Source organism: Uloborus diversus, chromosome 5 (assembly GCF_026930045.1).
Source record: "Uloborus diversus isolate 005 chromosome 5, Udiv.v.3.1, whole genome shotgun sequence".
In the NCBI taxonomy this organism is placed as follows: Eukaryota; Metazoa; Arthropoda; class Arachnida; order Araneae; family Uloboridae; genus Uloborus; species Uloborus diversus.
This window is the reverse complement of record NC_072735.1, coordinates 78,807,247-78,819,625: the sequence shown is the minus strand read 5'-3', so window position 1 is coordinate 78,819,625 and position 12,379 is coordinate 78,807,247. Positions and strand designations below refer to the sequence as shown.

Here is a 12,379-nt window from a genome sequence, read left to right as displayed (position 1 = left end):
CGAGTCACTCAGTCACACTTTTAATGATAATTATGTTTGCATTGAAAATACGTGCAACCAAAAAGTGAGCGATGATTACATTATCAGAACGTTGTATTTAACGAATTTTTGTTGCTCATGTCTTCAAACTACTTGCCTTCTTTTGTGTGTTTACTTTTTTCCGTTTACTTTAATCCGTTTACTTTTTTCGATTCTTCTTCATAATGTTCTTCCTATGAAATTTTTAAAGAGCGAAATGCCACATGAAACGATTTGAAGCACAGCGCGGAGTTCTGCACGAGTCGACTAGTAAACTATATTTAAAAACTAAAACATTGGGGGGAAACGACTGGAAAACACAGATACGTAATTTTTTTTGTCATACATTAATTAATTTATTCATTTATTTGTTCGTTTATTCTTTCGTTATTTATGCATTTGTTCATTTACTCTTCATTTATTCATTTGAATGATGAAAAATTTGTTTAATAATCAAATAAAAAATATTGCTTTAGCAAAATTCTTTATGCCCCACGGAAAAATTGTTTTCAATTTCCACTTTTTTGTAAGGTGTAAATTCACCGACAAAAGTAAAAAATAACATTTAAATATAAATTTTACTATAAAATAAATTATTCTTTGTCTATGTATTAAATTTTCAAAAAAAAAAAAAAATCAATTTTTTCAATTTGAAAAAGGTAAGTTATTTCAACTATTTCTTTTTGTCCCAGATTCCTTTATATCAGTAAAAATGTAGCGTCATTACGATTTTTTCATAGAAGGTAGTCACAGCAAACATATTTCGGTTATTACAGGCAGTGAAATAAAACAATCTATCCTCGAGGGAACAAGAATAAGCCGCAAAAAGAATAACCACACAGAATAACGTTCACACATCAACAAATATTTACTTTTCACCCTTTCTACCTCTTCTTTCCCATGCGAAAATGGCAAAAGAAACGTGTAAGCTATGTTCCGAAGCTTTTTATGTTCCGATATTTCCTATCTTTATCGATAGATTGAGACCTGTCATTTGTATTTCTTATATTCTTACTCGGTTTTAGTCAAAGGCAGGAACGCGAGAAAATAAAGAATACAAATGGCCAATGACAAACTTTTGGGGACTATTGTTGAGGAAATAGATTTTCCTCTAAATATTGCTTGATCTTTATGTGTAGTAATTTCTGCCATTTTTTTTTTTTTTTTGAAATTCGAACTAAAAACTTGAAGCACATGGGAAAGGGCTGCAGTTTCAACTTTTTGCCCCAGTTCAGAAAAATCGTTCATCCGGCACTAACGGGGCAGTGACTGTAGTAATCTATGCTGTTTAAAATAATAATTATATTTCATAAGAAGATGATCTATTTCCAAAATAAGGTAACTATGCATTTTTTCGTATCATTTTAGATTCTTGCCCCATTTTCATTTATAATTATCAGGCTATTAGATGAGTATTATTTTTAGTTACGAACCTTCAAATTTAAAGAAAGTTTACATAAATCAGTTCAGTGATACTTTTTGACTCTTTTTAGTCGATGCAAATATAGCAAATGCAAGTACATTATTTATATTGCTGCTAAACATAGTCATAAATGAAAGTACCTGAATCATGTAGTTCATACCCTAACGTTCTAATGAATTAGAAACCTTTGAGATTTGTATTTGAATGTGTGCACTGTGCAAGGATCTGGAGGGAGTATAATGATATGGAGTACGTTCTGCTGGCATGGAAGTCGTGCCCTGGTGTTTCTCGAGGTTAAACAAACAGCCATGAGATACTTAAGATATACTGGAAGATCAAGTGCATCCTGCAATGTTGCATTTTTATCCTAAAGGCGACGGATACTTCGTGGACGATAATGCAACTATACATCGTGCCTGAAGGGTTGAAAATTGGTTCGCTGAGCATCTGTCTGACTTCCAACACTCTTCCTAGCCACCGTATAGCACGGATCTTTACCCCAAAGAAAATGCGTGGGATGTAATGGAAAGACGCATCCGACAGCACTTCTCCTCTTCCATCAAATTTACAAGATCTAAAAAGCTACATAGGCAATGCATGGTATTCTCTGGAAATAATTGTACTCCAGAAGCTTGTAAACTTGATGCCCAAACGAATCAGAGCAGTTATCCGTGCAAAAAGTAGTCCAATAAAATATTGATCTCGGGTTTCCATTTCATGGGATAGTGAGTGTTCAATTAGTATAGTGTTTTTTGCGCATATAATTTAATAGTGTTCTCCGATGTTTAGTAAAATATCTATATATATTAATACAAATATATAGATATAATAAAAATATGTATGATGTACATATTACACACACACATATACAGGGTGTTCCGTTTTAACCTGCAAGACCTTTATTTTCGCAACCGTTATTCCTAGCTGTATACTTCCAAATGCAAAAATGTTCAAAATCAGATGCAGAGTTAAGATATGGAAAGTTTAAAGTAAAAATAAGTCAAAAAATACAAAATTTAACTTTTTGTACGCGCCCCATGTCCTCTAACTTATATTTAGGGAAATAATCTCTATTGAAAAACAATTAAAACATAAAAAGTTTGAAATTAGTACGAAACATATTCACCGAATTATGAAAAGCAGCGTTTTGTGACTTAACCACTTTTCACTCGCCGTCAATAACGCCTTTTGGGGGGAAATATGACAGTTACCATTTAATTAAAATTATACGTCTGCGTCGAGTGTGGTTTTTCAAATTGTTCGACGTACTGTCATGTGTTTTTGCGTATCACGGCATAACATTTGACTTTATTTTTGAATAGCAATGAAAAATATAAATTCCTTGTTTTTCTTACTTTGACGTCCTTTCATTCTTCTGAAAGAGTGGTGAGTTCCACTATCATCTTTTGTATGGTCCCTTAAAACTTTGAAATGAAATATCTCCTTGAGTTTTGAGCGCACAAATGTTAAATTTTTTGTGTTAGTAATAGTTTTCAATGGAGATTATTTCTCTAAATATAAGTTAGCTGACCTGGGGCCCGTATAAAAAGTTAAATTTCGCATTTTTTGACTCATTTTAATTTTTGATTCAAACTTTCAATATCTTAACTCTGCATCTAATTTTGAACATTTTTCCAGTTGGAAGTATACTTCTAGGACTAACGGTTACGAAAATAAAGGTCTTGCAGGTTAAAACGTAACACCCTGTATATATTTATACACATAGATAGCTAGACAGATATTGATATATCTGTATGTGTGTATATAGCTCAGCAGCAGTGGGAATTATCTGCTTTGTGAAGAAAAAATCAGGAGATTCAGATGATTTTGAGCTCTTCACTAACAGTACTGGAATGATGTTCCAAATTCTAAATTAAGAGTAAAACTGGAAAAAAAAATCCTAACTAAAAAGACAAAAGCAGCGAATTTAAATCCTTTTACAGTTGATTGCTTTCTGGCACAGTTGATTGCTTTACCAATATCAAAAAGTGCTCGCCGAAAGTATGTAATTTAATATAAAATGTCTGGATTACATCGTTGCTTTTTCTACGTGCACGCTTTTATCCTATTAAAACTAGTATATTCCATGGAGAAAATAACTTGTTTTAAAGCAGTTTGGATCTTTATTTTATTGCGCCGTTCATGCCTACTTCAGATAAGATTACATTTTAACAAATCCAATGATTGGAAAATAGAGTGTATTGAATAAAGTACTATTTTCCTAGCACAAGCTAGGACTACAGTATTGATTTTATGAAACAGTTTTTAGGATGAAATGAATATTGGTATTGCATCTTCAAATTTCATTATTGTATTTTTAAGTAATCCATATTTCCGGACGTAAAACTGAAATCTGGAACGATCAAACTTTTTAGCACAGCTGAGAATTTATTGAGAGTTTTATTTTCAAGCATTTTTACTGAACTTCTTTTCAAAAGCTTAATAATTTATGCTGGGGAATTTTAAAAAAGAGTATTTTAAATAAAATTTAATAAAATGAAATTTAAAGCGTTTTCAAAATTGGTATATAGTAATGGTTTTAGAGCTAATTCTAGCATGACATTAAACCTTGGGACAAGCAGAGATGGAGGGCACATGGGGACACAAGATATGTGTGGGGTCACTCCGAATGAGTGGCAACGAAAAAAGCTCCTTGAACAGAAGTTAAGTAAATTGTTTCGCGACTTATATCGATGTAAAAGAGGATAGTAACGTGAATCGTAAAAAAATGTCGTTGATAATAAACATTAATATTTTTTATAGAATTGTTTGTATACTTATGTATTTGCTCAATAACACTTCAATATGCTTTCTTTAAAATCTTGACAAACAGATAATGAGCTTAAAACATAGTACAGTGGTGGACAAAATTATAGACTCAATTTTTTTTTCTTTTGTTTCAATTACAACATGACTCAATTTAAATTACTTTCATTGAAGTAAAGATGAATAGTTGAAGAAATAGTTCTAAAATTAGTACAGCTTATCAATAAAATTAAAAATTTCATAAAATTAGAAAATTTGCAAATTTAATATTTTATCATTATGTGAAACCTGGACAAAAGTATAAACTCAGAGGTAAAAAATCCAGGATTACGAGAAAGTTTCGTTCCAAAATGTTAATTTAACGCCATAGAATGAATAAATGTTGCCATCAGTGATTGCTAAAAGTTTTGTTTTTGGAAATTAATGAGAAACATATAAATGCACCGCTGGACAAAATTATAAGCTCACTTTTTTTTTTATTTTTTCAATCATAATTTAACTCAGTTAAAAAACTTTTTGTTCCAGTAAAGATAAATAACTGACTAAATAGTCCTAAATTCAGTATAACTCATAAACTTTATGAAATAAATAATTTAATTAAAAAAATCTCAACTTTAATATCTTTATAATACATGAAACCTGGACAAAAGTATCAACTCACAAAAGTAAGAAACTCTGAAGTTTGGTAGAATTTTATTCAAATACTTAATCACTAGCAAAAATACCCGGCGTTGCCTGGGTTAGCAATAATTATGAGAAACAATCGTTACTTGCATTTGTTTTCTGTTTTAAGTGAAAGAACTTAAAACACCTTTTTGACGTGATTTAAAATCTAGCTTCTTCCTTTCTCATAAAACTAAAGTAGCAGTAAGTAAAAAAAGCAAAATAGTATTCATTTAGAAACGAAAACACAAAATTTAAGCGTTTACAAATGTGAAGATTTTCCGAAATATGAAATTAAACTTCACATGTTTAAAAAGATTTATCAGTTAATATTTTTTTTTTTTTTTTTTTACATTGAGTCTTACCTTCTCTGTATGTCTATTGAAGAACGAACTGTTTAAAAAAATGTAGCCGCGCGCCCTTGATCCCCTTAAACTTGCTTTAGTTATTTTGGAAAATTTCAATTATTGTGGGTTCTTGGTGCGATTTAAAATATTACCGAATTTGCGGAAATCGTTTAGGATAACCTTGGATAATGCTCCCCCTCCTTACTTTGTAAAACGGTATGTTACTAATTTTTGTTAAAGAGATATTGTCGCCATATGCTAAAATACTTTTGGTCACCATAAAATGGCGCTAAACAATTTTATCCGTAATGTTTCCAAAATAAGTAGTAAAATTTGGCGTTGGTTTGAATTTGTGCACAAAGTCACATTAATGGAAGTTTTTGTGCTGTTTATGGATTTGCCTAATTTAGTTGCTGGATTATTTTATAGTAAAAAAGATTTTAAAGATTTTTTGATTGGCGATATTTTGTTTACATTCTGAAAGCTGACAAAAATTATTACATAGTCTTCGGCTTCAAAAACCGCTACAGTTGAAAAAACTGCCAAATGCATCCGCTACTGAAATCTTTCAACATAAATTTTTGCGAGGTTTCTGCTGTTAGATTGGATAATGATTAAGTGTCCAATCAGCACAAATAATTATAAAAAAACCCAGAAATTACAATTGAAGTTCCGTTTAAATGAAAAATAATCAGCCAAATCTAGTTATTATTAGCCAATCTTGGGGAAAAAACGCTACTTTAAGATTTGACTTGAGAAAAGCCTCCAACAGTCAGACGAAACACAAAAATATTCAATAATTCTAGCTTTGAACTGGGAGTTGAGATGATACACTAAAAAATGAATTGTATTGAGGAAAGCCTTCGAACATGGAACAAAAAAAGCCCATAACTCGTTTTTCATACAACTTAGAACTTTCTAACAGATGCCATCTTCAGCAGAAAAATAAGCGCTTTCGATGAACACATAATTTTAATATGTGCACGTATTTTTTAATCGTCATATTGTGGCATTTATGCGAAAATTTGGACAAATTAGAATAAAAAAAGAACTATCAATCGGATTTTTATCGAACTGGTCTACAAACCTCCCCAGTACCAAAAAGAACAAACGGGGAAATTTTCAGCCAAATCTGCCGGGTAATTTCTGAGATCTTAGGGAACAAATTTACCAAAGTCCATTTTTATATATATAGATTTAATGTCCAAAAATGAACCAATGCTGAATTACAAAATTACAAACTTACAATACTGCATAAACACAATTATAAGCTAACAAAATTTTAATTTTTTTTGAGTTTAATTAAGTTACATTTGCAATTACTTCAGTAAAACAAAAGCGTAGATTTAGGAAAATGTAATTTTGCTATTAACATGGATAAATTGAAAAAAAAATCAATAGTTGAAATGTTTTAAAAATTAACACTGCATTAAATCTAGCCCCAAAGATTTTCAATCGGATTAAGATCCGGACTACAAGCTGGCCATTTGGTAACTTTGATACCCCAGCGCTTGAACCATTCTTTTCTACTTTTCGCTGTTAGTACACTCGCGTTATCTGGCTGAAATAACCAGTTACCTCCAGGAATCAGATGAGCAAAAAGTAAGAGATGATCTTCCAGTATTAATTGGTAATCTTCAGCGTTCTATCTTCCATTAAGAAATGCCAATCCTGCTTTACCATGCTGAGAGAGTTATTTATCTTTAGTGGAACAAAATTTTTTTTAACTGAATTAAATTATGATTGAAAAAATGAAAAAAAAAATGAGTTTATAATTTTGTCCACCGGTGCATTTATATGTTTCTCATTAATTTCCAAAAAAAAAACTTTTAGCAATCACTGATGGCAGTATTTATTCATTCTATGGCGTTAAATTAACATTTTGGAACGAAACTTTCTCGTAATCCTGGATTTTTTACCTTTGAGTTTATACTTATGTCCAGGTTTCAGGTAATGATAAAATATTAAATTTGCAAATTTTCTAATTTTATGAATTTTTTAATTTAATTGATAGATGTACTAATTTTAGAACTATTTCTTCAACTATTCATCATTACTTCAATGAAAATAATTTAAACTGAGTCATGTTGTAATTGAAACAAAATTAAAAAAAAAATTGAGTCTATAATTTTGTCCACCACTGTATATGTTATTTTTCAAAGGTGTTTTTCTGTGACAACGCAGCAACTTACTTATTATTAAACGAGCTGATAAGTGCATCACTTGACTTCCTTTTACTCCAATTAATGTCATTTTCTCCTTATTGGCAGTTTTAATGTGATTCAACAGTTTACTCTCTAAATATCACCAACAGTGGCCAAATTGAAACCAGATTTAAAAAAAAAAATACCAAATTTGTCGCCAAGTTGGCGACCAAAAGGCTGGTGATATATCGCCAAGTGTCCGCCAAATTATAACACCACTTGAGTTTACGTCGAAATTAACAATGATTTCCCCCCAAAAAGGTGCTAAAGACCCCTTTAGAAATACTCGAATGCAACCAAAAAAGGAGGTGCACAACTAGACCCCACTAGGAGTCTACGTACCAAATTTCAACTTTCTAGGACATACTGTTCTTGAGTTATGCGACATAAATACACACATACGCACATACAGACGTCACGAGAAAACTCGTTGTAATTAACTCGGGAAACGTCAAAATGGATATTTCGGGCATCTGTACGTTCTTAGGTACATATGTACGTGTAGTCGGGTCGAAAAAAAAAACTCATCATTCATTTGGGGGTGAGCAAAATGGAAAATAAGGCCGATTTTTGAGTGAAAATTTTTTTGCGAATACAATACTTCCTTTTTTGTAAAAGGAAGTAAAAAATTCTTGTTACTCAAAAATCGCTGTTACTCATTACAGTCCAACTCGGAGAGCTCGTGTAGCTTAAGGAGTGCTACGGACCGCGTGTAACATAATACATACAAGATTGAACCTTTTTCACTAATGAAGGCAAAAATGTTAAAAAAATACAAGTAAAAATATTTAAAAAAATACAAGTAAAAATGTTGACGACAATTGAAGAATTGCCAAATATTAGAAAAAAAAGAAAGAAAGTATTCTAAAACACAAAACTATCTTTAATAATAAAAATCATAGGCATGTTAAAGTAACTGTGAGTGTAAAATACTGATGCTGAGAATGTTTTCGTCAAAACTTGCTTTAGAGAGTACTTTTTTCAATAATTCATCACAAAAACAGAAATGTTATGTTTAACTGAAGCAGCAGTGAAATCCATATGAATTACATGTAACAGGCGACTACAATGAAGGTTCGACTTCTATTCTAGGAACGTTTCCTCGTTCGATGTATTTTGATGAAACTGCATCTTTCTGAGAGCATTGTTGGAATCATAATGCGAAGAATGGACTAGAATCTGAAATCTGACTCATGAAAAGTAAATTTCTGTTCAAACAATAAATATATCTTATGTATTTGTTGTGACGTACTCTTACTGTGAATTCTCTGCGATCGAAAACTTTCTATTACTTTTCTAGACTGCATATCCACCGTAATTTGTTGTGATTTCTGCACTTTAAAAAGTACTCGGGTGATAAAAAGGTAAGATTTTTCTTGCTTGAAATTTTAATAAATATCGGAATCATGTAAGCTTTTGATATCTAGGGCCAATTTTTTAAAATTCTGTTTTTAAAAAATGGATATGAAACGAACCCATATTGCCTAAGGTAACAAGTTTCCGTCAAATTTTGTCTGTTTTTATGAATTTGCTGCTAATGTTAATTACGGTACAAACATAATCCTAGAACTTAAAAAATAAATTCAATAAATAAATTTTATTTTTAAGGGAAAATGTAGAATTTTGAGGGAGCTATGTGTGTTTTCCCGCAAAAAGCAATAAAGGAGATTCTTTAGTCGCCAGTAGACGGTAGTAACAACTATATTAGTGGCTACTTTTCTGAAATAGTGGCGATTTCTTTTTAAACTCAAACTACTAAACGCTGTTTTTTTATGTTTAATTATCTGAAATGAATAATCCTAAAATCATTAACTGATTGAGGTAACGTATTTTAATAATGTAGCTCACAAAGTTTTCACCATGATGAGATGGTGAAAAAGGTTTTACCAATCACTCAATATCTTTTGTACACTTGAAGGCCATTTATTTATTTAATTAAATATTTTTTGAAGTAGCAATCAAATGGCGAGTGACATGATTTTTTGATTGGCATTTTTTCTTTCATTTAATTGTCCTGTCGTTGGCGGAAACCGTCAATTTTGTCTTCTGCCCGGCAGTCTTACGTAATATCATTTGAAAAAATAGTATGATTCAAATGAAAAACCTTTTGCTAGAACGATTTGCTCGATTCAGAAGAATTTAAGATGAAAGAAAACAGAAGGATTTGCTTCTGACAAACTTAATAAAAAAGAGCTAACGTAGAATACAAGCAAAATAGATTCAGATGTTTTTGGAATAAATGATATTAAGATATAACTTTTAGAGCAATTAAAAAATATCTAGCATTACCGTCTGCTACAGAGATTTAAACATCTGCATACCTCCCCCCCCCCAAAAAAAAACGAAAAATTTCAGAAATTAAAGAATTTGTGAAATTTTTAAGTGTAGATAGTATTGTATTTCTCTTCATCTTTCTTTCAAAGGAACAAAATAGAGACAAACTAAATTTTTCAGTGTACTTAATATTTAGGAAAGCAACTGAATGTTTTATTAGACGGTTGGATTAATTTAAGAGCTGCGGCGATTCAAATTTATGAGTTAATTTTAATTTTCACTCAAAAAGGGTCAGTTTCATTCAAGGTAGTTAGAATATAAATCTACAATTTCATTAATCTTATCCTCAGAGCTCTATAATCGAGTATTTTTATTAAAAGATTTTTGAAGTAACTTGAAACACTAACTAAAACGTTATCTACTTCCATATAAGCTCTTTTATTTCCAGTGGAGAAATGAAATGTGATTAAAGCAGATTTTTATATATGATGTGCTATAATGATTATAAAAATGGTAAAGATGCTTATGATTAAGGACATTAAAATATGGCGAAATGTATAAGTGTTTATGATTTTCACAGATTTATATGATTGGTGCTTTTGAGTTGTTGAGCCTGGAAAAACTTTACCGCATCTAAAGAAATACATGATCTAACAAATAATTTTAAAAGTAATGCATGCGAATAACAACAGATAATAAACTTACCTTGTTGTCCGTGATATTTATGTAAAAATGCTCGTATTGTCCTTTTCTGTGTAATAACCAATGAGCCGCCCAAGTATGTTGGTCACTCGTAACAGTAGGATTCATATCCAATATCACATACATTCCACGACTGTGAATTTCCCTGACAAGAGCCTCAAAATCCTCCATTTTACCCAAATGAGGATCTAAATTGGTGAAATCAATAACATGTTCATATTCTAGCGGATAATCCAGAGCACTAAATATGGAATTGAGACGAATGACATCTATGCTTAAATTTTGCACGTAATCGAGCCGTTCGATGACTCCTTTCATGTCTCCAAAACCATCACCATCAGTGTCTAAGAAAGAGGCTGGAAATATTTCGTACATTACAGTTCCTTGCCACCACTGTCTTCTCGTAGAACAGTCACTAGATCGACTAAAATATAGTCCAACTATGAGGAAAAGGACAGCGAGGATGAATAAAATGACAAAACCGAGACATGCGAGACGCGCGATGGACCATTTGAGTTTGAGTGAAAAAGCATGAGAAGGCAGAGTACTTTGTGGCATTCCCAAAGGACGATGTTGTATGTGTGAGTGAGCATCAGTTGCCGATTGTTTCTTGCTTGGTGAGGATTTAAAATTCGGAAGTTTAGGTTTAGTCCTAAGACCTTTTGGACTTTGAATTTGGTCTGAATTCTGAAGCAGGTGTGTAGAACTCTCCGGCTCAAGGTCCACATCACTGTCTTCCTCTGGACTAGAAGGAATCGATGATTCTCGAAGAGGAAAAGCATTCGATGAAACCAGGGTGGATGCCGCTGAATTGGAGCTAACGAGAGAATCTGATTTTCTGCTACTCGATGAATGACTTGTTTTTCTTGTGTCTAAGAAAGGTTCCATTTCTTCTATGTCCTCTCTTACCCCGCTGTCTTGATCGTCATTCATTCCGTAATTGTGATGTCCATTCATTATGATGGTACATTCTTCTGATATTCGTTTTGGATCTGGAAGTTCGATCAATACTTCCGGATCCAGTTTGTGAGACGGTTTCAACGGCGTGATTACATTCAAAGTTGACATGGTGTTTTTTTTTCCTCCAACCTATACCATTTTTCTCACATATTTATCAAAGCACAACCTGCAAAGAAGAACAAAAACAATAAATCAAAATGTGTTTCAAGCAAGTATTTCAAAGTAATTACGCAGTTTCTTGAACATTATTTATTGATAACATGTGTTTCAAAACGATTTGATTTGAAATAAAATTAATAAGCATACAGATACCTTTAAAAAAAATGCAACAAGCTACTGGGAGAGAGGACCTGGTTTATTGATGCTTGATATTACTTACATTTTCATATCATTTTATTTCGCATACGTTAAAATCATACAACTTGCGTTAAAGTAAGATGTGTCGGATATCTTATTCTAACTAACGAAATACTATCGTCTACTTTGTAACTTTCATTCTTTTCCTTCCGTAAAGTATTTATGAAAGATCAAACCTCTACAAGAATTCTACAAAGTTCTTATTTTATCCCTTCATATTGAACTCGTTTGAAGAAATATTAGTTATTAACACCATTTTTTTACTTGATATTATGCTGCAATCAGATTTTAGAAAATAAAAAAATGTTAATAACTAGTGGATGGGCCGTTCAAGAAAGTTAAACACAAGGCTCATGTATTTTAGTGTTATGTGAATTAATAAAATTTTCTGTAGCCTGAATGATAGTGCAATTATTTTCAAATGGAATATTGGAGGGTAAACTTACTTTTTTTAACCACATTCGAATGATACATGTTTGATTTTGCTTTATAAAACACAATTTTTGGAAACAAAGATCACCAGAAACCACTTATAAATTTAAATAGTCGAATTTAGGGGGAAAAATATTCCTTAATGACACGTGCCGATTTTTAAGTCTTACGGAGAAAAAAAATCAATAGTATTCAGCTTAAGCATATATTGAATACCTAATTGTAAAATAAAC

At 31.6% G+C, this 12,379-nt stretch overlaps 1 protein-coding gene across 1 annotated transcript in view; it reads right to left on the bottom strand.

The window, feature by feature from the left end:
- LOC129222980 (maltase A2-like) overlaps positions 1 to 12,379 on the bottom strand; it is a 95,847-nt gene that overhangs the window by 34,214 nt on the left and 49,254 nt on the right. The window contains exon 2 of the mRNA XM_054857543.1: positions 10,401 to 11,523. Coding sequence (XP_054713518.1) covers positions 10,401 to 11,465 — 1,065 coding nt within the window. The 5' untranslated portion in view covers positions 11,466 to 11,523. The remainder of the gene's footprint in view (positions 1 to 10,400; positions 11,524 to 12,379) is intronic.